The sequence below is a fragment of the Sebastes umbrosus genome, chromosome 6, assembly GCF_015220745.1.
Source record: "Sebastes umbrosus isolate fSebUmb1 chromosome 6, fSebUmb1.pri, whole genome shotgun sequence".
Lineage (NCBI taxonomy): Eukaryota > Metazoa > Chordata > Actinopteri > Perciformes > Sebastidae > Sebastes > Sebastes umbrosus.
The window spans coordinates 11,892,230-11,920,103 of NC_051274.1; the positions used below are offsets into that span (position 1 = coordinate 11,892,230).

Here is a 27,874-nt window from a genome sequence, read left to right on the forward strand (position 1 = left end):
ATTTATCTACTTTCATTTATCTCTCTTTCATCAAGCTTTAATGGCCTTTATTACCTAATAATTACTGCATTAACTGCAGAGCAAAACTTCTAGAGAGCAGAGTCCCCCTGAATGGCATGTACTTCAGCCCCCGAGGTGGCAAGACTCTGGCATGGCTCCTTGCAGGCAGCAGAGTAAGGATTGGGTTGTATTTTTGGAAGGGTGTGTGTGTGTGGATTGGTCGCCTTGTTAGGTCTGCTGAAATATTTCCAACAGCAGCGACTGTCAGGAGATAGCTGGGTGGCAGGGACAGGGGGAAAAGGGGCTTTTCTCTGTGGCCACCTGGAAAAAGCCATGTTAAGATCAGTGGCTTGTCAAGACAGAAATAATTCCATTTAATAACCCAGTCATCCAAACTTGCAACACAGCATTATTCTGGAGAAAGAGAAGATTGATAAGTGAAATCCAAGAAGAAGAAGAAGAAGAAGAAGAAGAAGAAGGCACTGGAGTGAAAGAGGATAAAGTTATAAAGTGTGAAGAAGTTCGCTCATGGACAAATCTCCAAACCAGCTCCAAAAGAAGAAACCCCCACAAGTTCAGCACCAAGGATATCTCCAATCAGTTTTAATGTCAGGTGAAGGTGAGGTCAGACTGACGGAGCTTGTATCTTTAGCCAGGTAACAGACTAACTTTACTTTCAGATCGGTGCGTCATTGGGCTGCGGTGAGGCATGAGTGGAGGTCGCTTTGAGTTTGACGACGGCGGAGCTTATTGCGGAGGCTGGGAGGGAGGCAAAGCCCACGGCCATGGCATCTGCACCGGACCCAAGGGCCAGGGAGAGTTCTCCGGCTCCTGGAACTACGGCTTCGAGGTGGTGGGAGTCTACACCTGGCCCAGTGGGAACACCTACGAGGGCTACTGGTCGCAGGGCAAGCGTCACGGCCTGGGAGTAGAAACCAAAGGACACTGGATTTACAAAGGGGAATGGACTCATGGCTTCAAAGGGAGATATGGCATCCGGATCAGTGTTGGCAGTGGAGCAAAATATGAAGGAACATGGAATAATGGGCTTCAGGATGGATATGGAACAGAAACATATGCTGATGGAGGTGAGATTTACAAACGGAGACGTTTGACTTTTTTTTTATAATGCAAAAAAAAAAAAACAGTGGTGGAAGAAGTACTCAGATTTATTTATTTATTTATTTAAAAAGGATCCCCATAAGCTGATACCAATGGCACCAGCTAGTCTTGCTGGGGTCCGAAATCAAGTACATTAATTTATCACATACATATTATATACAACATCATATTTGTGTTACATTAATAACATTCAAATTTTCCAAACATATATAAATTTCACATTCATACACAATCTTCCACAACCATTTAGCCTCAAGGCCCATCATCAGGGAAAAGGAACAAAAGAAAAAACATTCATGACCAACACTGGACTATCGATCAGCTGCTTAAGTAATGTATTCATAGATGGTATTTGATAGATCCTTTAGCTAATTAAGTAAAACTAACAATAACTGTAATATAAGTAAAAGTCTTAACAGATATTTCCCTTTGAAATGTAGTGGAATAGATATATAAAGTAGCATAACACTGAAACACTTGAGTAAAGTACCATGAAATAGTTCTTCAAATACAGTACTTGAGTAAATGTATCCTACTTTGTTACCTTCCACCGCTGGAGCTCAACATTAAGTTTATGTGATTACACTGTGGGGGAAGAAGTATTCAGATCTTAAAAGTAACAGACTTATCAAAATGTATAATTACTCAAGTAAAAATTCTGCATTCAAAAATTAATTTCACTAAAAGTACAAAAGTATTGCATCAAATTATACTTAAAGTAGGCCTGGTTAAGGTGGAGCCCATTTTATCAATATATTTTTGATCTAAAAATAAATAAGTAAATGCATTATATTTTATTTAATGATACATTTTTATTTGAATTACTTTGTATGTTACTGGTAGCTTATGAATTTCCATCTAGGGATCAATAAAGTCTTATATTATGATTATATTTTGTATTATTCATCTGAAAGGTAACTACAATTATCAAATAAATAGTGGCGTAAAAAGCTTCTGAAGTAGAGTAGAAGTAGTAGTAAATGGAAATACTCCAATACTTAGGTACAATACTTGAGTAAATGTAATTAGTTACTCTCCACCTCTGAAATGTGGATGTGCATTCAAATTGTAGTTGCATCAAATGTAGCATTCAGATCTTAAGTGACTCATAATTAATTACACTAGTCTAATTAATGAAAATGCATTATATTTTATTTTTTGATCATGTGTTTCATATATATATATCATATGTCTAAAATCTGAACCTGCAAAGTAAATAATAAGATAAATGTCAGCTAAATGTAGTGGAGTAAAACAAAGGCGCATAAAATGGAAATACAGGAGTAAAGAAGTACAGTACTTGAGTAAAACATTACTTTCCACCACTGGATTATACTACAGTGTGGTTATTTTATGAAAAGATGATAACTAAATCATGCAGCACCAAGACCAAAACCCCTCAAGCCAAGTGTGACCATATGGTCCGTTGCACCAAGTTCATTGCAGGAGACGTGGAGACAAATAAAAACAGAGCAGCAGCCTCATGATCCTCATGGACGTTTATGATGTCTGTGTGTAACCAGAAGAAAATATCACCCTGCTGCTGTCAGTCAAGAGGTGTTCAAACCCTGTTGGAAATCAAACCCGACATGAATCTTTCCATTTTGTTAAACTACACCATCAGCAGCAGTGGTGGAAGAAGTATTCAGAACTTTTACTGAAGTAAAAGTATGAATACTGACATGTAAAAAGCTCTGCATTCAAAACATGACCTACTAAAATGTACTGAAAGTTCTAATTATGCAGAAAGATGTATTCATTATATATTATATTATTATCTTATGTTACTGATTGATTACTGTGTAAGCAGGACTTTCATGTTGTAGCTTGTGTAAGTAAAGTTACTATTGACTACTTACATATACAGTGTAGACACATTGTTGTGTAGTTATATGCATCATATTTATACACTAATCAGTTCTTGTTGTGTATGTAAAACCTAAAATCTGCAAAGTAACTAAAGCTGTCAGATAAATGTAGTGTAGTAAAATTAGTAAAATATAAAGTAGCATAATACGTAAATACTCAAATAAAGGACAAGTACCTTTAAATTGTTCTTTACTTGAGTATATTAACTTCTTTACTTTCCACCACTGATCATCAAGACTTTGTTGTTAACAGGTCAGATTAGGTTAGACAAAATTAAAGGTTATCTCAAGCGAGGTCACAAACAATCCTGGAACATTTGAAGTGACGTTTTGATAGATACTCCCTGGAAGCTTCTGGTGTACAACTATCCTCCAGCTCATCCATTTCACTGTGTAGAGGAAACTAAATAGGTTAGACAACTAAATAGGCTAGACAAATAAAATTGATTGTGTTGATCTCTGCTTGTACAATAGCAGTGGTTCCCCTCTTTAACAGCTGACTCATCAGCTTTGAAGCCCAGTCTAGTGGAAGTTGCGGTGGGGGATGTGATAGCACCAGATGTCAAGATGTAATAATAGCCCACAGGCCCCACGCCCTCCTGGCCTCACGGGCTGAGGCCTAGCTGTCACTATAATCCACACTCGTGTCAATTTTAGCATGAGACCGGACCTCAAGATGACTTGTCAGTGAGAGGCATTAATGAACTTTTCACACTAAAGATATCCATGACATTCTGGCAGGAATATAAGGACGGGTGGTTTTATATGGAGTGAACTATTTTCACTCCACGCCATGTTTCAAAGTCTTCAGCCATGCTAGCAGCTCTGTGAGGCTGTAGACTAAATGCTAACACCAGCATGCTAACATGCTCACAATGAAAATGCTAGCATGCTAATACTGAGCAGGTTAATGTTCACCAGGTTCACCGTATTAGCGTGTTAGCATGCTAAAATTAGCTAATAGAGTGCTACAGGAATGAGTCCTAAATCTCGGAAATGAGTTAGCATTTTAGCACTTCCGGTTCCCTCGTCCGGAAGTCAATGTTTTTTTTGGATGGGTTTTTGGTTAGATGTCTGAATTAAGGTCTGTGGCTAATACAAGCTGAAGAGATTTTAACGTTTTGGTCTGGAAAATAAAATAGATCAATATATACCCCACCTGTGAATTTTGAAGCCTTTATGTGTCTTCAAAAAGACGTTTGTTAACAAGTTGCTAAATGAGACTACTAAGCATCATCACCCTGGCTCGTCCGCCTTTACAGCCTCGCTGTGTATACTCGCACTCATGCGACCGTGGTGTAGTTCGTTTATAGCCTAACGTTAGCTTTTTACTTCTGGCGATTGCATTTACTCTTCAAAAATCATAAAACTGGTGTTCATTTGTGAAGCTTATCTTGCTGAACAAAATGTGTAAGTATCATAAACGTTTGTTTGCCACAGAGCTTATTTTCTGCAATAATCCAAAACACAATGGAAATATCCCATTTGATTTTTGTTGAGGGAACCCAGAGCGATGCTAACTTCCTGGTTGGCCTACAAAAAAACGTCATCCCTGGAGCCCTCTATAAGCACTAAACACAAAGTACAGCTGAGGCTGATGGGAATGTCAGTTTTGTACGTATTTGATCATAAACCAAAGTATTGGACAAATTAAAATGTTGACCTGATGATGGCGCTAGAGGAAAAGTCAGAGGATCACCAAATATAGGAGGGATTAACTATCTAGAAACCATGAATGTCTGTGCCAATCTTTCACAAGAAGTGAAAACTTTAGTTAGGGATCGCTAGAGGAAAAGTCAAGGGATTACGAAAATCAGTAGGATTCATTCTCTGGGTTCAGTGAATGTTTGTACCAAATTTCATGGCAATCCATCTTATAGTTGTTGAGATATTTCAGTCTGGACCAAAGTGGACAAACCAACCAACAGATTGAAATTGCCATCTAGAGCTATGCTAACATGGCTATAAAGTTAGCCTCTGATTGGTCTGTGGTGCAGTTAGAAAAGAATAACTGTTTTCTGATGTTTCCAGGTACTTTCCAGGGTCAGTTCACAGGCGGGATGCGGCATGGCTATGGGGTCCGGCAGAGCGTCCCTTATGGCATGGCAGCAGTCGTCCGCTCCCCTCTTCGTACCTCCTTGACCTCCCTTCGCAGTGAGCATAGCAACGGCACTGTCTTGCAGCAAGACATCCCCATCATCACCACCACCAATGCCTCGGGTGAGGAGACGCCCGTCGCCACCCCTACCCAGTTGGGACCGTCCCGCGGAGGCTTCGCCCTCACTCTCCAGGTGGACCCAGAGGCAGTGAAACCCAAGAAGAAGGGCCTGTTTCGCAGGGGCTCCCTGCTGGGTAAGCTGAAGAAGTCCGACTCGAGCACCTCGCTGTCCAGCCAGAAGAGCAAGATCAGCTTCCTGAGGACAGAATCGGCTCTGAGCTCCAACGCCAGCGACACCAACTCCACCATCAGCATTGGGGACGAGAGCCTGGCCGGAGCCGAGGATTTCCCCCCGGTGGAGGCCGACATTGATGCCACCACCACAGAGGTCTACATGGGCGAGTGGAAGAACGACAAGCGCTCGGGATATGGAATAAGTGAAAGGTCCAGCGGGCTGAAGTACGAGGGCGAGTGGCTGAACAACCAGAGACACGGCTACGGTTGCACCACCTTCGCCGAGGGAGGGAAGGAGGAGGGCAAGTACATGAACAACATGCTGGTGAAGGCCATGAAGAAGAGGATGATCCAGCTGAAGGGAACCAAGATCAGGCAGAAGGTGGAGCGGGCAGTGGAGGGCGCTCAGAGGGGTGCAGCCATCGGCAAGCAGAAGGCAGAGATCGCTGCTTCCAGGTAAGAGCAGATGAGTGGAGACATGATTCTTATTATTACTTTTTCTTGTTTATCAGGGACATATTTATACAGACAAACAGACTCTTGAGTTTTGTCTAGTCCTAGTTTGTACCACTCATGTCTTATTCACAGTACTACGAAGCCACTGATGGGTCACGCTGGGAATCTTTTCTTCAACTTCTTTTGTGTTCCCCCTGATCCATAGGAACAGTAGTGTGTTGGTCAAGTCCAGTTATAATACACTGCCAGTTTAGGGGAACGCTCTGAAGATACTTTACATGAGGCATTTATTGCTCATTACTCCTTTCAAAAGGCGAACTGTACACAACTACCGGCTGTGAGCACAGCTGCAGCTGCCCTGTCTGGCTGTGGTGGATGTGATTATTGCTGAGATTACAGCTGCACTTGTGGTTGAATGACAGCTACAGCCTCATTCTATCGCTATAGTCATCATCACATCTACAGTCCGTCTCAGTCAGCCTCGTATATGTATACTATATCGTAATATAGCTCAGCCTTTCTCTGTGTATCAGAGGGATTACAAAACTCAATGCAAGGGAATGCCAACGTATCTCCAAAAATCTTTTCTGACCTTTCAGGGGTTCCGTATAGCATCTGTGTATTTCTAAAAAAATAATTACCTGGTGAACTTTGAAAAACGCTAAAAGGTTATTTAACAAAGTCTTAAAGGTATTTCCAGATTACACAAAGACTCTTCTAACCATCTGGATGAAAAAATATTCAGTCTGCTACACACACACACAAAAAAAAATGTTTTAACCTGTTTATCCAGTTGTGGCTCTTTTTCCAAATACAAAGATGTTAGCTAGAAATGACATAGTATGTCCATGCTCAATTGTACGACATTAACATTTTTATTATCCATTTTTATTGATATGATATCTATTGATGTTGCACTGTATCATTTGGTATTTTCGTGCAAAATAATGTGTTTGTTTTTTGTGTCGTACAAAACAATCGAGATATGTCTTTTACAGCTATACAAAATATAATAACAACTTGGGAAACAGTTTTTTCGTGGAACAGAGGGAATGTTTTTTTATTTTTTATCCTGACGGTGAGAGACTTTAAGTCGTAAGCGTCTTTAAGGATTCTGGAAACGCATTCAGAACTTTGGTAAATAATATCAGAAAATCTTCCAGGTTTATCAAAGATGGACAGAGTATTTATTTTTCAGAGAAACTGATGCTTTATGCTGAGAGGCACAAACTGGGTCTTGGTTTACTCAAAGGGCAGTGTAAGAAAGTAAATGAGATAGAGATAACAGCAATGAAAAGAGACACTTCATTCATTCAGAGCCACTAACTCCCTTCACTGACTCTGGCTGCTGGTGTCAATTTCCATAATAGAAAACACAACCAAAGAGTCAGTATGTTTATTGAATACTATATTACAGATAAGAAATAATGAGCGCAGTGGCTAAAGTGGCTGTTTAGAGTCACACTGTTTGAACCACAGGATTTCATATCACGCTCTGGTTAACCAAATGTTCATGGTTTTCCATAATGGGTGTAAAACAAGTAGTTAGGACTTGAATGTTGCTAACTTGCACCATTTGAACAGACTTTTCTCGATCTGTGTCTCTGTTTCTGTAGCTAAATCTGTCTGGACTGGCGGAGTATACTGTATGACATCTCAACAACTAAGATTTTTAAAGCTGTTGCAGGTTAAAGCCCTGAAATAGCTGATTTAATCTTCGCCAGTCTTCTTTGTGGGTGTAGAGATAGTGGTAATAGTTATAGTAATATTTGGTGAGCCCAGCTTGTGAGAACTTTTCTTACACATTAATACCATAATGCAACACAAGATGTTTCCACGGATATAAATCTGACACAGCTGGGTATAAAGGGTTTGTGTGTATACCGTATGTACCACACCTAGCTTTAGTTGTGCGGCTTGGATTACATACTGTACTGTACAAAATCTTACAGTAAATCATAGAAGAACAGAACGACTCTGGGCTCAAAAGAACAGATAATACTTATAAAATAAGACAAAAAAATAAAAAGACAAATAAATGCAACAATCTATTATGTTTCCTTCTTTGTTTAAATTAAAATATATATATTATTATTCGTCCTTGCGATCAGAGATTCAAAGGAGCCAAATGTCCATAATTGATTTAACTGTACAGCAAAATCTTCTTGTCTGACTCTTCCAGAAGATTAAAAAAATCACTTCAAATGTTCAGGATTGTTTTTAACCTCTTGGTGTTGAGGAATTGAATTTGAATCTAACCTTATTTGGCCTGTTAACAACAATTCTTAATGATCAGTGGTGGAAAGTAAAGCTGTTCATTTACTCTGCATTTAAATAGATCTAACTTTTGCATTTCACTTTCATGGTTAAGCTCATCACAATGACTTTACCACCAGTGACAATACTGACTCCAGAAATGAATTTGAGCAATACAGTATGAACATTTATGGCATGTCAATTCAGACAGGGACAGTTCGGTGATTCATTGCCAAATTGAAGGTATATATAGACTTACACACTGGTAGGCAAGTATTGGTACAGATACAGAGTCATGGTCACGTTCCGGTGAAGCTGCATGGCAACTTTGATGATCTGGCAGGGTAGGAGTGGAAATAGGCTGGTAATATACTGCAGACTAATGAGATAAATAGGGAACAGGTGAGCAGGTGGCTGGGGAGGAGGAGGGGTTACTGCAGGGCAGATGAGAGAAAATGGAAACCGGGACAGAGAGGCAGAATGTGACCAAAACACTTGCTTAGTGCAAGATTAAAGGAATATATGTCTCGCCAAGAGTTCGATGATAAGACCACTCTCATATCTGTCCAGTAAATGTGAAGCTAAAGCCAGCTTAGCTTAGCATAAAGACTGGAAACAGGGGGAAACAGCTAGCCTGTCCAAAGGTAACAAAATCTGTCTGGCAGCACCTCCAAAGCTCAATAATTAACACGTTATGTCTCGTTTGTGAGCGTAGTGGTGCTGGTAGACGGATATGAGAGTGGTATCGATCTTCTCATCCAATTCTCAGCAAATAAGCACATTTACCAAAATGTCAAACTATTCCTTTAATTTAGTGACAGTCCAGTTTCATGAGCATATATCAGTGTGATGTGTTGAAGAGCTGATTGTGAGTGATCGCCATCAAAGAAAGTCAAAATTAGAATATTTTAAACCTCTCTCAAATCACCAGGCATTCTGAAATTAATTCATATGAAATCAATCAATCAAACTGTAGGGAAACATGTTTTCCTTACGTGGTCTATTGTTCATACGTGCACACGTCTACCTTCAGTTTGTCTGTGACCATACAAGGCGGTGTTGTTTTCCTCCACAGTCGTCTTCAGCACCTGAAATAAGCTCAGTGTTTACAGCAGTGAGACTCGCACTGATGGACTGCAGACCCCGGTCCCAGCAGATTGAAATCTAAATATTGTACTCCCAAGGATAAGCAGTATATAAGAGTTATGGGCCGTTGTTCATTGCATCAGTGCGTTAAGCTCACCTACAGCACATTCACAGGCGCCTGGGCAGAGCCGAGAGTGGGAGCTTATTGTTTATGTAGGACTGCTTTCAGAAACACCTCGGTGGCCAAACCAAACACGACCTCATAGGAAATACAGTATATCTTCAATGTGAAAACTCCAAACTACTGGAAGACCAGAGGTGGAATGTAACTAAGTACATTTACTCACGTACGGTACTTAAGTACAATTTTAAGGTACTTTTATTTCACTTTTACTTCCATTTTATGCTACTTTATACGTTTCCATACATTTCAGAAGGAAATATTGTACTTTTAACACACAACACTACATTTATCTGACAGCAGGAGTTACTTCTCTTCAGATTACTCTTTTACATATAAAAGTTTGGCTAAGTATATAAAATACAATACATTTTTATATATTAAACCAGCGATGCCTAATCTTTTTGGCTCGTTGCCTCTTGTCATGTTTCACAAATCTATGAGTTGTTGGCAGTTCCGCCAAAGACACATTTCCCCCAAAACTTCTTGCAAGGTTTCATTTAAATAACTTTTATATTATGCAATATTTTACAAACAAACAAGTCCAAAAATTTTTTCCAAATTTGTGTATCAGAACTTTTTTTTCTTCTTTTCTCACAACCTCTTACATTTATCTCGTGACCTTTTGGAGGTCCTTGACCCATACGTTGAGAACCACTGGACTAAACTACCTAGCAGTGTATAAAGTAGTTAACATTAGCTCAGCCTCAAGCAGCTGCAACCATAAAATGCTGTACATTGATGTATAAACAGTCTAATCAGTCACAGGGGCCATTTTCTTCAAAAAGAGTACTTTTATTTTTGATACTTTAAAAGTGCTATATGCGAGATTGGGAGCAGTTCTATTGCCTCCACACAGCTCTCAACATGGCGACGGCTGAGCCGGCGGCTCGCAACTAACAGTGCTAACAGTATAAACAATGGCAACGGTTCTGACAGAACAGTGGTCGAGTGAGGGTGACCCGGAGAGTGGGAGCTACGTTTCTGCACTGACGCCATCGGTCAGCTGTTATCAGCTGTAACTGCCGTATGAGCGCTGTGCAGAGCGGCATGCTCACATACATTAAAAGGCACGTGCGGCCAGCCTGGCTATGTCAACAAAGCACAGAAAAGCTTGGATTACAACCATAAACTGTATATAAAGATGGACGACATGGCAGCTCCCCAAAAGTGAGGCCAAACGAAAAAGTCAAAGTACACGTCAAATAAAGTTTTCCCAAAGATGGTTTCTGTTATTTTAGATAGTTCTTATCATGCTGATGTATCAAGTGTTCCATTTTTTTAGTTATTTGATGCTATAAAAGGGGGGTGAGACGTCTTGATTGTAAGCTGTGATTGACAGCTGCTCTGAGTGAAGTAGACGCGGAGCCAGAGGCTAACAAGCTGTGGCCGTGCTCGGCTCGTGATTGGCTTGGCCGGGTGTGTGGGCAGGACCTTGATACTGCGGCTCCACCCCCCCAATCACTACTGCACAGACTCAAGATGGCATCACCAGTACCTTTGGCTTCACTTTTGTACAGTAGGAGGAAGTGGAGATGCGCCGTCTATCTTTATATACAGTCTATAATTGGTACACACACAGAGGGAGAGTGACTTAATTCTCTGCTCAGGTAGACATTACCCCACTATACCTTTACATAGCAATTAGTTGTTTGCAACTATATTAATACTGTGATTATCGTATAGAGAAACTAAAATATATTTTGCCGATACTTTAGTACTTATAATTAGTATTTTGAATGCAGGATTTTACTTGCAATGGAGTATTTTTACATTGTTGTAGGCCTATTTTCTATTTAAGTAAAGGATTTGAATAATTTTGCCACCAACAGAGTGTTCCTGCACGTTAAACTGAAATCTGTTTATTATACAAGCAGTGGAGACATGACACATCTGTTCCTGGCAGAGGTTTCCTCGCTCCCTGATCCCTTTGGCAGTAAAGTCGACGGTTAAAAATACATGTACAACCTGTGCACTGCATGGGATACCAGACCTGGCCTCTTCAAGTCCAGTTAGCGGAGCTTTCACTGGCATCCAGACACTCTGTGGACATTGTTCTGTTACGTGGGCTGGCTGAAGGAGGACCTGTGTGGCAGGACAGGGTGTAAATGACGCACACACACACGCACACACACATACACACACACAGACAGGGGCCCTGTGGTCACAGAGGAGCCCTGACTAAATATGGACAGGCGCACTCTTGCTGTATCACAATCACAGGGGAATGCAACAGCTGATTATCCCCTCTCCCCCACCGCCTCCAAACCCCATCTTTCCTGCCTAGTCACAGACACAGACCCAGACTGTTTTCTTAAGCTGAATCGCAGCGTCTCTTTATGTTTGTCTGCATACCTATTACCTATTACTTTACTCACTACATTTAACCCATATAAGCAAATCAAATACTCGTCCAAATGGTGCACAACTCTGCTTGAAAACAGCAGTCTGCATGCTGATTTAGCTCCTATCACCCACCGTCCGCTTTAGTGCCGCTGCTTGCTGTTAACAGTCAGAGATCACAGATCTAGGTCCATCTTGCGTCAGCAGGGGTGTCAAATGGTTCCACGGATATAAATATGACACAGCTCATAAGCAAGTGCTTGGGTATAAAGGGTTGGTGTATATATGTACCACACCTAGCTTTAGTTGTGCGGCTTGGATTACATACTATACTGCTGATACGAGCATTTTGTGCGTAACATTTGTAAATAAAGTTCCGTTATGACCTCAGCTCAGGACTATTGATGAGACTTCTGTAGCTATTCCAGTAATGGAAAGTACATTTACTCAAGTAAGTACAATTTTGAGGTACTTGTACTTTCCATTTTATGATACTTTGTACTTCTTCTCCACTACAATTCAGAGGGAAATATTGTACTTTTTACTCCATTACATTATTTGATACCTTTATTTACAGATCCAGATTAATAATACAAAATATAATCAACAAATAGATTATGATTGATTGATCCCTTGGTGAAATTCACAAGCTACACAGCAGTAAAAAGCTCCACTTTTATCCACTGCAACATTAAACTTATGAGATGGGCCATTCTGCATGAGTCCTTTTACATCTTGTACTTTTTGAGTGTGTGACCTTTACTATTAACAGTATTTCTACACTGTTGGATTGCTACTTGTACTTCAGTAAAGAATCTGAGTACTTCTTCTATCACTGAGGTATTCCTTATGTGACCTCTTAGCAATGCGGCAATAATGAGGTTGCAATTAGCTTTTAATGTAAGTGTATTTTGACAAAGTGATTTGATTATAGTCTCAAACATTTAGTCGTCTTTTTATAGACACTAAATCACTCTTTCACACACGCACACAGTTGCATAGGCCCCTCCACAAAGATAAAGTGGCACATGCCAGAATGACTATTTCCTGCCATCTGCAGCATTCGGAGCAACTGCAGCATGACAAATAACAAATGGTTACAAAACAGCAGAACAGAAGAGCCTATTTGAAGAAAACACTTTAACATTTTGCACCTGCTCTAAATGAATGTTTAAGGTGTTCATAGCTTTGGGTGTTGAAGGCAGTTTCTCCCTCTCGTCACTCCTCAGTACAACAAGCGTCTCCCTAAAAGCCCTAAAAGCATAAAGGGTATTTAGGTCACAGTGTCAAATGTCATGTTTGGTTGCAGGGAAGCACCGGAGAACCAACACACACTGCAGCAGTTATACAACTTAAAGGGCCACGCTGGCTAATTTTCACCTGAATCCTTTTGCTCTATTGTAGGAGGGCATATAAATATCTGACAGACATTTCCAGAGTTTATCTCAAGAGAGCACCCCTGCTTCCTCTGTCTGCTCCCTAATAATAGATTACATAGACTAAACTAATCACTAAAACCACGACTACCAAAACAAATTTCTCGTTAAGCTGAAAGCTCCCAAAGTTCTTAAATCCTTGAGACATATTAATAGTTAAAGGTCATTAAAAGCTACCTGACTACCCTTTTTTTTATTTTACCTGTATTTACGGTTGTTTTTGCAGTTGTATTGTTATGAACTGAACCAATGTCATGCTCTAAGATGCCTCTTTGAACTTTTATATTCAATAAACAGTTGTTTTTTAAAGCTGGCATGGCAGTTAATACAGTGGCTGAATGATATACCAAAGCATATGGCTGGAAATTACAGTTGGAAACAACAGCTGAACAATTGCTTTTGTGTGTTCAGTTGGGAATCAGTCAAAACAATCCCCATATTAGCTCTGCCCCCTACCATGCTATTAGCAGCAATCCTGACCAATTTTAGCAACCACAGTGGAGGATATATTACTACACTGCTGACATTCTATAAGGACACACAGCTCAATAATTCTGGCTGATGGCACTGGTTGTTTTCAGTCAATGGTGCAGCATCAATTACATTTAGATAACTTGAGTAGTTCTTCGAGGGTTAAATCTGCTTTTCCTTTGCAATGCAATGCAGGGTTGAGCTCTTACTCCACTCTCAAGGACATGTGTCGGTTAGCACTACTCAAGTCTGAGGTTTCTTCTGCACATTTATGGTGCTGAGGGTTGTGCTGGTGGGACACGCCGGTGAGGCATTGATACCGACACACTATGTGAGTTGTGAAAGGTGTTGGAGTAGCCTCCATTTAAGAATTATGGAGGCCACTGTGCTCTTGGGAACCTTCAATGCAGCAGAAATGTTTTTGTAGCCTTCCCCAGATCTGAGCCTCGACACAATTCTGTCTCTGAGCTCTGCAGGCAGCTCCTGTCAGCTGTGACACCTTCTATAGACAGGTGTGTGCCTTTCCAAATCATGTCCAATCAGATGAATTTAGCACAGGTGGACTACAATCAAGGTGTAGAGACATCCCAAAGATCATCAAGAGAAAAGGGAGACACCTGAGATAGTGTCATTGCAAAGAGTCTGAATACGTATGTCAATGTGATATTTCAGTTTTTGTCTTTTTAATAAATCTGCTAAAAAATTTAAAATTTTTCTCAGTCATTATGGGATTGGCTGCAACATAAAAAAATGTGAACAGGTCTGAATACTCTCTGAATGCACTGGGTAATGGAGTACAATTATAATCTGGTATTGCTATTCCTACCCAAGTAAATGATCTCTGTTCTTCTTTCACCACTGTGTACTGCACTGAATACCCGTGGTGGAAGAAGTACTCAGATCCTTTACTTAAAAAGTACTCCTTCATTTAAAATTTCACTTTGAGAAAAAGTACAGAGGTATTATCTTCAAAATATACTTGAAGTATCAAACGTAAAAAAAATACTCACTATGCAGAATGTGTTACAAGTATATATTATAAACTGGAAAAACAAAGTTTGGAAACTTGTGTTTGGTCAATAATTTCTCTGTTGTTTTAATGCTAATGGTCATTGTATTTTACATCGTTGGAAAGCCTGTTTATTTACCTTCGCAATGATGTCCAACTTGTAAGGATCATGCATTTGTGGGATGAGCAGCACAGCTGGTTATGTGGGGAACGCCCAAAAAAAATTTGCCAAAATGCTCCGTCAATGGTAAACAGTGTATTCTCCTGTTGGTATTGACTCTTGTTTTGAGTTGTTTGGTGGATTGGATGATTGAACTCTCTATCAGTAACAAGGAACAAACAAGACATATTGGCAATTTTACACTTTATTAATTTAATACAATATGTCAGGAACCTCAGTAGCGGGTGGAAGATCCATACGCAGCCACAACAGCCTGGCACCTCCTCCTCATGCTGGTCACCAACCTGGTCACACGTTGCTGTGGGATGGCGTTTCATTCCTCAGCCAGGATTCATTGCAGGTCAGCCAGTGTGGTTGTGTTGGTCACTCTAACACGTGAAAGCTGATCTTACAAGTGTTGAATTGGGTTGAGGTCTGGACTCTTGGCAGGCCGTTCCATTCTCTCTACTCCCACATTGTGGAGGTAGTCTGTGATAACCCTGGCTCTGTGGGGGCGAGCGTTGTTTCTTGGAGGATGAAGTTAGGTCCCAGATTGTGGAGATATGGGATCGCCACTTGCTGCAGAATCTCATCCCGATATCTCACTGCATTGAGATGGCCTTCAATGATGACAAGCCTTGTTTTGACAGTGAGGGAGATGCCGCCCCACACCATGACACTGCCCCCACCAAAAGCCGTTACTCGATCGGTGCAACAATCAGCATAGCGTTCTCCGCGTCTTCTCCATACTTTGACCCTGCCATCCAACTTTCGCAGACAGAACCTGGACTCATCACTAAACATGACATTCCCCCACATTTTCAGGTTCCATTGTCTGTGTTGTCGACACCAGCGCAAACGGGCCTGACGGTGAAGGGCAGTCATTGCAGGCTTCCTGGTAGCCTTATGAGAATACACTGTTTACCATTGGCAGAGCATTTTGGCAAATTTTTCTTGGGCGCTACCCACATAATCAGCTGTGCTGCTCATCCCACAAATGCATGATCCTTACAAGTTGGACATCATTGCGAAGGTAAATAAACAGGCTTTCCAACGATGTAAAATACAATGCCAATTAGCATTGTAACAACAGAGAAATAATCCACCAAACACAAGTTTCCAAACTTTGTTTTTCCAGTATATATTGATGCAATACTGTGTAAGCGGTATGTTACTGCAGATCGAGGTGGAGCTAATTTTAAGTACTTTGTACACTATTGGGTAGTTTAATCTACAACAATGCATTATATGTTTTGAAAGTAACTATAGAAACTGTAGCAGTCAGATAAATGTAGTGCAGTAGAAGTAAAAAGTAACACTTTAAAATGTAAATACTCAACCTAAAATCGTACTTTGAGCTTCATTGTTGTCTAAAAGCTATTTAAAACACACCAATGAGCCACACTGTTTCTCTGGGTGACATGTTCCTTCATCACCATTAACACACACTGCACACACACACTCACATACACCGTCCTGCTGCCGAAAATACTCACTAGAGCATTAGTTTTTAATTAAACCACCGCTGAAAATAATCCCCAACAAATGCACTATTTCCTCCTGTTTGAGTAACATTTTCTAAAAAACAATGACCAGCTGTTTTAGGAGCCTTTTTAAAAATGTAACTATATATTTGTGACCTGTTTTTAAAGATTTATAACTTCAGGAACTGACCCACAGACATGGTAGAGAAGCCCGAAAGCACTGACAGGCTAACATTATTTGTTTTGGTATTGTCATGGGATTTGTTGATAATGAGAAAAATGTAGAATAACGTCAACCTTATCCAGTAAGGGCCACTTTTCAGTAATATATGTTTTGTCAAATACACATTTTTTATGTTTTATTCATTTAGAACTACATAATACTCACTTCATAAGTTGTAGATAGCTGACAAAGTGAAATGGTGTGTTCCTAAAGTGTGTTTATGTGTTGTATTTGTGGGGTATGATTAAGTTTTGAGTTGTACGATTGCCTTTGGGAGTTCTCTTCCTTTATTGAACCATTTCAGTGTAATTCTAAACATGTGAGATTTGAGGGTGTATTAGTTCCAGGAAGAGGACGGAGGTGCTGACTGTGTGTGGACAGGTGGAGCTCATCTATCTCAAACAGGGAGTCTCAGGAGTCTCTAATTGTTCCAGTGGGAAGCACTTTCCCCACTGAGTCTTCAAGTGGACCAGGGAGCTATTTTCAGCTCAGTGTAAAGTTACAGTATGTCAAGTATCCACAGAGTAATCACAATCAGTAATTCTCTCAGTTAATGTGCAGCAACAGCCTTGAACTCTTCGCATGCGGACGTCGGGTTTTTAGCCACGCTTGCAGTCTGTTAGCCGGTCACTTTGGTCCCGACTGAAATATCCCAACAACTATTGGATGGGTGGCCATGAAATCTGGCACATTGACATTCATGTTCCCCAGTAGATGAAGTCTGACTTTGGTGATCCCCTGACCTTTCATCTACTTCCACCAGCAGTTCAAACATTTTCAGTTATCCAGTTAAATGCGTCTACTTCTATAAGGATTGGCACAAACTATCTGAGGGATTGGAAATTTGGTACACAGATTCATGTTGCTCTAAGGATGACTTGTGATCATTTTGGTGATCCCTTAACTTTTCATCTAGCGCCACCGTCTGGTCACAATTGTAATTTGTCCAATAATTTGTTCATGACTAAATACATGTAAAACTGACATTCCTGTACACACAAAGCTACACTTTGTGTTTAGTGTTAATTAATATATGCTATCATTAGTTTTAACACGCTTAACTAATGTGGGGAACATAGTAAACATGAGCATTTTCATTGTTAGAATGTTAGCATGTTAGCCAACAGCTAGAGACTCTTGTTAATTTATGAGAAGACAAACATAATAATAATATTATAATAATAATGATAGGATGTAAATATCGCTACCATTAGTATTGTGAAAGTGTGCTGCCCCATTTTTGTTGTATTTACGGTGTATTTTATTTGAACTTATTCTGTTAGTGTACTGTAGCCTACTGAATACCAGTAGTGAAAGAAGTACTCAGACATTTTACTTGAAAGTAGAAAAATACTCTACTAACTCTAAATAAAGGTTCATTTAAGTACAGATGTATTATCTAAAACATACTTGGAAGTATCAGAAGTAAAAGTACTCACTATGCAGAATGGCAACACATTATATTATTGGATTATTAGTATTGATGCAATGCTGTTTAATATAGCTGCAGGCTATATTAGTATTGTTGCGGATTGAGGTGGAGCTTGTTTTAAGTACTTTGTATACTGTTGGGTAGTTTAATCTATATAACTATCATATGTAACTAGTAACTGTAGCTGTCAAATGAATACAGTGGAATAACAAGTACAATATTCTTATTAGTTATGCTTATGTGCTCAGATTCGTTCTGTTTGTTCTGTTTCCTGTTCAGAATTACATTAGTGTTGCATTATGGGTAAATCCTTCCAATGGCTGTATGCATCACTCCAGTGACTTCTCTCTTTCTCATAGAAATATGTGTGATGAGGAAGTCTTCAGTAACTTTCCAGCTATAACTCATTGTCTGATGATAAATGCATAATTTATTTCTGTCCAAGTCCAACAGCAGAAAAGGACACCTCCTCTCTCGATAGCTAATAATACTAATGAGCCATATGACCAGCAGCCACCCACCCCTGATTGAATACTAAAAACAATCCCCCGCACTGTGGTATTTTTGGTTAAAATATTTTAAGCCATCATCTCTTAAGGTTTCACATTCAAGGTCAATACTTTGTTTGATTAGAAAGGTCAAGATCAAGGTCAGCGTGCATTAAAACACACAAAGATATAACATAAAGGCATATATATATACATACTGTAGAACACATAATATAAAACCCCATGTTTAGAAATGCATATTATTTCACAATATTCACAGTATAGCATTCTGCCAAAAACTGCATCATCAACTAATTTCCATTGAACAGTTGCTCCTTCTGTAATCTGTAGATTATTTTCATGATTAATCAATCAATAGTTAAGTCTATAAAATGTCAGACAATAGTAAAAAAAAAGAAATGTCTGTTATACCTATCACAAATTTCCAGATCTCATCGAACAGTCTGCAAATTACTTGGGTTTTTTTTTCCAATTGAAAGTCCAAAACCCAACGATATTCACTTCACTATCACATATATAAAGAAACACAGCCTATGCTCACATTTTAGAAGCTGAAAGCAGTGGATTTATGCTTCATCAAAATTATCATTGGTATATATTTATTTTCTGTTGATCTACCAATCCTTTCAGCACCATGTGTGAGCCTGTTGGTTTGATTATGTTTGGCAGAAATGTGCCTTTAAACTGTTATTATACTCCACAAGTGTATAAAGTTTTTTGAAGAGTCTATAGAGTTTTGTAAAAACACAGGTGAAAACTGAGAAAGTGTGAAATTGTCATTATCATTAATTTTGTGGTTTGGAGCACTTTGAGCTGAGTTTGTTGTTATAGTAGTTCAACATTTTGGGAAATATGCTTATTTGCTTTCTTGCAAAGAGTTGAAAAGATCGACACCAATACAGTATAAGACATAGCCAGCAGCTGGTTAGATGAGCTTAGCATAAAGACTGGAAAACAAACACTTTTTAAAAACAACAAGTTGTGGTTTTAAGAGGAGTTATTTACTAGAACTATTTTTTGGTTGATGGATTTTTTAACAGATTAAACAAACAAGATAGAATATGTTAATTAATGAGTTTTAGAGTTGCTACTAAGTGGATTTTGCAGTTTGGACAGAGCCAGGCTAGCTGTTTCCAGTCATTATGCTCAGTTAAGATAACCATCTCCTGGCTGTAGCTTCTTATTTAACGGACAGATAAACAGTGGTACTGATCTTCTCGTATAACCCTCAGCAAAAAAGCAAATAAGCTTATTCACCAGAATGTTGACGTTGATGAATTTGAAACAATAAACAGTGTTAGATAACAGGACAAATGTGTATATTTCCAATGCATGAATGGGGTGGCACCATATTACTGTAAAATCACCTCTTTCAGATTATGACAGTAACATGAAAATCAAACATCTGAAGGATTGAGGTAGTACCAGTGATTAATAAACTGTGTTGCATCTGTTCCCTCTGCAGGACGACCCATTCAAAGGCCAAGTCAGAGGCAGCTGACCAGGCCTCTCATGCCTCCAACAGTGAGTCCAGCATCGCCAGACTGGTGGCCAAAGAGCTCTCCCCGTCCTTCTACCAGCCAGGTCAGTGGAATACTGCAACATGGAAAATATGGCAACTTGAGGACTACTAACACAACATTACCTCTTTGGAAAAGGATAATACAGAAATAGATGTATTCAAGCAGTTATTTTCACCTGAAATTGGATGTCATAATTATTATTCTTGTAGGATGCTCATATTTACCATCTTTCCCAAATTACATGAATGCGCCACAAAAGGCACACCACAAACAAAATCCTCTTGTCAGCTTTATATTTGTGGAGTCAACACAAATGTAAAACACATCAATATATTTTTCAGCTGGAGCAGATGGTATAGCATTAACACAACTTAATTACTGAAGAAAACAGCAAATATAAACTGATAACTGATAATGCACAGTCGTGGAATGTAACTAAGTACATTTACTAAAGTACTTTACTTAAGTACAATTTTGAGGTACTTGTACTTTACTTGATTTCCATTTTCTGCTACTGTATATGTCTACTCAACTACATCTCAGAGAGTAATAATGTACTTTTTACTCCACTAACTACATTTATTATTAAGATTACTTATACAAAATATAATCAACAAATACATTATGATGTAATACTATGGATAAAGCTAGGACTTTATTGATCCCTTTGTGAAATTCACAAGCTAGTGAAGTAGTACCAAATACCAGCCATAACATTAAAGTGATGTACACATTAATGCAACAATAATTATAACGCAGTAATATAATATATATGATTCTGAAATGAGCCATTTTGCCTGATTAGTACTTTTACTTTTTGTACTTTATTGTAAGTGTATTTTGATGCTAATAGTAAAAAATTAAGATGCAGGACTTACAGTATACTTGTATTGGAGTATTTCTTTAGTGTTGCATTGCTACCTTTATTTAAGTCAAAGATTTGAGTACTTCTTCCACCACTAACCATGCATGTAGTCTATAATGTGTCCCCGTGCATACCTCCAGCTTGAGCTAGCAGATCCCTAGCTGAGGCTCGCCACAAGGGCAGTCGCGTTTGAATGTCTAAAAAAGGAACATCTTATTGGGTCGAGAGGATCATATCAGTTTCATTGAGAGTCTGGCGACACTTACACGTTCACACAATATCACACCAGCCATTTAGGAGCCTCTTGCTGTTTTTCTCTTGCTTTTTCCCTCAGCAGAGCGCTGAGACAGAAAGTCATCAAGCTTTCTGAGTGGCTGCACAAATTGTCTCACACTAATACTACAAATGGATGAAGCCTGGCTGAGTCCTGCTGTGCATTCTTTCATGAAAGATCTCTCCCCAAGGAGACAAAAACACAGACATACAGTGTCAGCGTGTGCACCATCTGCTTTGTTTGTACCGGGAAAAACAACAATTTATCCTCACAATAAGGATAATTCTGGTGATAATATATGGTTTCTTATTTTCAACAAATGTCATGAAAAGATCAAAACCAACAATGAATTGATCCACTAACAAGTATCGTCTGTTTAACCAAAGCCTGATATACAGTATATTATTCCTCTGTGCCATAGAGCTCCATTGTTGTACAGAAACTATTAAAACACATCAATGAGCCGCACCGAAGCCTCCCCCGGATTAATCCTCACTGAAAATAGTCCCCATCAAATGTAATTATTTACTAGTCACTCCTGTTTGAGTAATGCTTGTTAAAAACTACAGTTCCCAGCTGTTTTGGGAAATGGTATACCTTATGCTGTTTGAAAAGGAAAGTCATGTTGCCACAAATACTCACTAGAGCACCAAATGTGGAGTAATCCGCTGCTGAAAATAGTCCCCAACAAATGCACTTGTTACTCCTGTTTGAGTAACGTTTGATAAAAACTACAGTTCCCAGCCCTCTTTGGGAATAATTTAGCCTTTTTGAAAAATCCAAATTTTAAATTTCCAAAATTTTCCAAACTTTTAAGATTTATGTATCCAGTAGAAACAAATCGGCTTGGGGCTGGCATCCCAAGATGAGCTGAGAAAGTAACTAAAAGAATTAGAAATTGAAAGAGATGTAAACACATTTTTGGCTTTGGTCGTTTCTTGGGATTTGTTGACAATAACTCAAATTTTGAATACCGACAGCCTTATCCTTTCATATTAAGATGTTCACTTTTACACTTTTACATAAAGATTTTATATTTTTTCCCATTTATCTTATGGTGAAGTGTTTTTATTTGGTATTTTTACAACCCTTTTCCCTCTGAAGTGTGAGTAAAATACAAGGATCTTGTGAAAAATGTGCATCAACGTTGAGTTATTAATAAGGGTAACTACCTGTAACTCTAACAGCGCCAGCTGCTTCCTGTGGTCACAGGAAATGAGTGTAGTTCAGGGAGAGAATGGCATGATTGATGATGAAGTAGATCTCCAAGACGTTAAATCTCTTGTTTAGCTATTTCCTAATATTTTAGTCAAAAGAAATTAGTCTGGTTTGGGGATAGCTGGGGATTATTAAAAAGTCCGTTTCTAAAATGACGTCCAGTAGTTATATTTCTTACTAACTACTTAGTTTTGTAGGGGGGGGGAGAAAGGGGTTCTCCATGATAACTGTTAAACTAAGATAACATACTCTCCAGAAAACCTTGCTTATCATTTCTCTTAAGATATGGAGACTGTGAATGCCTCTACTAAACTGGTTGAAATGGTCTCACACAGGTCCTGAGTATCTGAAGAAGAGAGTGTTACTGGAGGCCGTGGAGGGAAGTGAGAATGCAGAGACGGTCATGCACGAGCCGCTTCTAGCCGAGGAGGAGCCCCTGCCCACGCCACCCGAAAGCCCACTCATGAATGAACTGGACAGCCTCATGCCTGGCTCGTCCCCAGGCCGCACCCCCTCCCCCAGCCCAGGCATCATCATCAAGGAAGACCCCAAACTCCTCAGACCAGGAAGCTGGAACGAAGACAAAACCATCAAAGGTGGTGGCAGTAAGGCGAGCAATAAACCCAACAGCAAGCCCAGTAGTCGCCCTACTACCCCGTCGACCTCCGTTTCTGCTCCCGCTCCCGCCTCAGCTCCACCTGCACCTGAGGGCGTAGGGGCCCCCGGCAGCCGTGGTCCCTCTCGCACCCCCAGCCGTCAGAGCAGCAAGAACGAGCAGGGCTCTGACCTGGAGATCAAGCCCCTGCAGAAGTTTGACTCAGAGGTGAAAGCTCCAGATGTCACTGCTGCACCTGTCGCCCCTGTAAGGAATAGCCTCATCCGTCCAGATGAAGAAGAAGCGCCGCCCCGCGCCTCCAAAGTGTCCGCCAAAGCTGTCACCCCCGAGCCCAAAACCACCGAGGTCAAAACTGAAAGGGCTCCGTCAGTCCACGAACGAGCGCCGTCTGTCTCCGAGAACCAAGTGGAGTCCAGGGAGGTGAGCAGGCCGCCCAGCAAAGCAGAGACAAAGCCATTACCAAAACGGCAACCCAGCCCAGCTCCGTCCCCAAGACCTCCACCCAGTCCTGAACCTAAACCAGTCCCAAAGCAAGTGGAAGCCAAACCCATTGTTGCCAAACCAGACCCGAAGGTAGAGCCCAAAGCAGAAGCCAGACTGAAGGCCATGGTGTCGAGCCCAAGTCATGAGGTGAATGCAGAGTCTTTGGAAATGGAGGTAAGACAGTCATTTTTCATCAAGTCACCTTGTCTCATCTAAGGAAAGCATTTCATTATGTCTTCTACAGTCTGTCTGCACATCCATCATTGCAGGTTAACTGTCCTATTCATTTGTAACGTTGCATTCTGAGGAATACACTCCTTAAGATTTGGTCACTCAAGACAATTTCTTCATTCTGATGGATAACATTTTCCAGTGGAGGTGCTATGTAGACTGAAGGCTGGAATGTAGTGTAACATCTGTTGTGAAACTAAGCATCAAGGAATTTAGTGTTGCAAACGTTTATCTCTCTCTATCTCCCTCTTCACATGACATGCACCTGATGTGGTCTGTAAATCCTAGCTTTAGTTTTACAGTGTTTTGGGAAATGTGCTTATTTTGCTTTCTAGCAGAGAGTTAGATGAAAAGATCGATACCACTCTCATGTTTGTCTTTTAAATATGAAGCTAGAGCAGGAGACGCTTAGCTTAGCTTAGCTTAGCTTAAAGACTGGAAACAGGGGGAAACAGCTGGCCTGGCTCTGTCCAAATGTAATAAAATCCATCTCCCAGCACCTCTAAAGCTCACAGCCAAGATATAACGTGTTAATTAGGCTAGCTGTTTCCCCTTGTTTCCAGTCTTTATGCTAAGCTAAGCTAACCGTCTCCTAGCTGAAGCTTCATACAGTATTTAACATATTGACATGGTGGTGTATATGTTTTCATCTAACTCTCAGCAACTAAAGTGAAAAAGCATGTCTCCAAAAATGTAGAACTATTCCTTTAAGTAGTAATTTTCCCCTACCTCCAGCAGGAGGCCTTTTTCATGGAGGACATTTTGACATGTCACAGTAGGAAAAGCACAGATGTAAACATTCAAAGTAATGATGGCTGAATTCCATTTACCTGCTTTGATTTCAGGTTCCAGGTAAACGCCCTTTTCACAGAAGCCATTTAGACATTTTTGTCACTGCGGTGTAAACACAGGTGTAATTAATAACATTAATTATGGCCCTGGTATCATAATTAATTGCATCAATTCCACCTGTGTCTACCCTGCAATTACATGTCAAAATGTCTGCTGTGAAACGGGCCTATTGTGCACGCTGGCTCGCTGTCACTCTCACTGGGACACTTGAACAGAATGTTACATCGTTAGTGTTATTAGTAACACCTGCGCTTTTCTTGCTATGACAAGTCACAGGCTGCAAACTACAATGTTCCGGAGATGAACTACAAAAGGCGCTGCTCTCCCCCCCCCAGTACAGTATTAAATAGGTCTTTCAGTGACAGGCTGCTTCACCTGCGGTGTGTGAAAGAGAGATACCACAGGTCCTTCTGCTGTTGTAACACTTTACATTAACAGATAATTAAGGATTATCTGACCTAATGTGGACAACTGGTGAAAAATATCACTTCATTACCAAAGTTAGAACTGAAATAAAAAAAAGGAATAACCTACAGGCTGCCACAAAGTTCATATGATGAATATTGAGTTATTTCTTGAGTTACAGTGAAGGAGTAGAACCATTAAATGTATATTTCCTCCTACTCCTTTTCAGACGTAATATTTATATATGTTGATTATTTGTTTGCTATATGCTGCAAGGAATTGTGGGACGGTATTATCTCCTTTCCTTTGGTAAAGGATGGGCCAGTGTATCCTATGCTAAAGGAGATAAGAAAGGAAGCATTGAAGCACCTTTTCTTAGCATCTAGAGAATTCGACCAGCTCTTATCATGGCTGCTACTGAGATACTTCCAGGTCATTTCACTCCGTTAGGAAACTTCTTAAGCAAAAAAAAATACTATTTGACCGCAGCAAAAATGTCTGCTGTGAGAAAGGCCTACTCTACACATTGATACAGTGTGAAACTGAACTCACTGACCTCATGTATCATACGTTCCTTTTTTTTTTTTTTTAAAGGGCCCAAACACCATTATGATCTGCATGGTCATCCTGCTCAACATTGGCCTGGCCATTCTCTTCGTACACATTTTGTCATGAGACATCGTCCACCACCTCAGGTAATAAATAAATATGATGTCAAAACCTGCTGGAAAAAAAAGTGATACAGTGAAATCATCCATTACAAGACAAATTGTTTTTGCTGCAGGTCACCAGCAGGGTTGGAGAGAGACGGCCTGCCTCCTCCTCTGTTAGGACAAGAGATCAAAGATGGCTGCAGAGGAGAAAGAGACGCCTCACGCAGACCGCCGCAGCTCCTCTACAGGTTTTTTCGTCGGTGTGACTGTGTGAAGCTCTGTGAAGCTCCTCTTTCCGGATGTTCAACAAGCTGAAGGATATGAACCAGATTCAGTACAACCGAATATGCTGATGTTTGTATGTTAAAGTCGGGGCTGGACGGTAGAGTAATGTCCTCAGTGCTTAATAACGCTGGAGAAGCAGCGCTCAAGAAGTCTCAATTCAACTTCATCACAGTGTGTCACAAGTGTGTGTCAACATTTTTTCAAAAAAAAAAAAAAAAAAAGTCTGATTAGACTCAGTAGATAATTACACTTTGTCACAAGATGTGTTTGTATTACGAAGGAGTGTTGATAACAGACTGACTATTATTTCCACTATGCCTTAAACTTGATTGATGAGACACAAATTCAACTGCAGCAGACGTGTGAAAGATGTGCAACTGTTACTATCATCTTTTTTGAATTATCTGAATTGTCCAACGTGTGGTTAAAAAGCTGAAGGAGATTCATTAAGTAGGAGTCTGAAACTGTTGAAATACTGCAAACTGTAATCCAACGCTACTGTAAAGTCAGTTTATTGTTTTCACCTTTGGTCTCTAAAGACTCCAACGCATCTAGAGTTACATTTCGGCTAATTGCATTTGAGACTGTGGTGTACTACACTGTGAAACTTTCTATTTTCACTGGGATTTATATGCATTTATTGTCATTCTGCTGCTTTGGTTTGGGAGCTGATAAACCAAATAGAGAAGGAAAGTAGGAAGCTTATGAGTGTCACTGTACTGTATGATCCTGTGGTGTTTCTCATACAACGCTGTTTAGCACCCAGGTGGTTTTAAATGAGAGTTGTGTATGTTTTGCGATAGAGTGCAGAAAATGAAGGTTGGGAGTTATCTCATTTAAAAACAATCACTGTATGTTGCTGTAAGTTTTCTCAATCTACAGATTTGTATTAATACAGCAGTAGCAGCAGGAGGTGGGTTGGGATGATGTGTGAGCTATTCGTGGTTTCATGTATGTTTCAAAGTAGAAAACTGTCCACTGTGTTCACCACTGCATTATATTCAGGGCCTGTTGTGCTTTAGAGCCAAATACGACTTCAACTTTTGTACGCATGAGGGCACTTTGTGTGTATGTGTCTGTATTTTTGTACTGTTTTGAAGTGCACATCTTTTTCAGCATTCAAACCATTCTGTTGTAAGACTTTGGTCAGAAGCAAATATGCAACCCTAAATTTATTTATTTCTCAAAAGGAGTCCGATTACCTCGTGATTGTGAGATGGAGAACAAAAGTATAGAATGGTTCTTAACTCCATGTCTTACACTGAGAAAAGCACTCTCCAGATGTTCTGTTAAATACATCTCCCTTGTTCTTTTAGCCATTTAATACATGGCTTTTACAAGAGGTTTTTAGCTGAAATTGTTTTGCCTTTGCCACTGGTTGTGCATTGCTTTCATGCAAAAACAAAGTTACTTTCATTAAATCTCATATTTGGAATACATTTTTGCCCAATAGTTTATTCTTCATCTACAAAATGCATCAATTAGTAACAGAAGAGATGATTGTCAAATGACAATGGTAAGTGCAATAAAACTGTATTCATAAGTCAGTGTAATGTAGAAGCCATTTTTGTTTTGTCTGTTTTAGTGCATTTAATTAATCATCAAATAAACATTGCTTAATTTGAATGAATGCATTTGTAGCCAAACCTGAAAACCAAAACTAAATAAAAAACTTTTACAACTCTTGTGAATGTGTTCACCTCTTTTTCACAGATTATGTTGCCTCTAAAGATTTATTCCCTGATTTTCAGTGTCAATCATAACAGCAGAACTAAGTATTTTTAAACAGCACCTGCCTCCTTTGGGCCACAGTGAATACCGCACCCTATTTTAAAGCAGACTGGAGTTAGGCCTCAGTTCTTCTTACGCTAAGCACAAAAATCACACCTTAAATAAGTAAATGTGAGTTCTGCAAGTAGTCTACTGAAAACAGATGCTGTAAAAGTAATTTAGTAGTTAAATTACCTGCAACAATTTCAAATTTAGAGTAGTTTACCAGTTCTGTTGAACAACATCTGTTGAACACCACTGCCCCCAAGTG

The 27,874-nt window shown here is 39.8% G+C and overlaps 1 protein-coding gene across 1 annotated transcript; it reads left to right on the forward strand.

Annotated features, from left to right (window-relative positions):
- The first annotated feature begins 254 nt into the window (after positions 1-254).
- jph2 (junctophilin 2) lies at positions 255-27,519 on the forward strand. The gene is made up of 6 exons (XM_037772027.1): positions 255-1,088; positions 5,022-5,838; positions 19,894-20,012; positions 22,644-23,581; positions 25,490-25,590; positions 25,680-27,519. Exons 1-5 carry the CDS (start codon positions 710-712, stop codon positions 25,568-25,570), a joined length of 2,334 nt encoding a protein of 777 aa, XP_037627955.1. The 5' UTR covers positions 255-709; the 3' UTR covers positions 25,571-25,590; positions 25,680-27,519.
- Positions 27,520-27,874: the final 355 nt, after the last annotated feature.

Coding starts and splice junctions, on each gene's coding strand:
- jph2 (XM_037772027.1), top strand. CDS start 710: ATGAGTGGAGGTCGCTTTGAGTTTGACGACGGCGGAGCTTATTGCGGA. Junction 5,839..19,893: donor GCAGAGATCGCTGCTTCCAG/GTAAGAGCAGAT, acceptor TTCCCTCTGCAG/GACGACCCATTCAAAGGCCA. Junction 20,013..22,643: donor CCCGTCCTTCTACCAGCCAG/GTCAGTGGAATA, acceptor GGTCTCACACAG/GTCCTGAGTATCTGAAGAAG.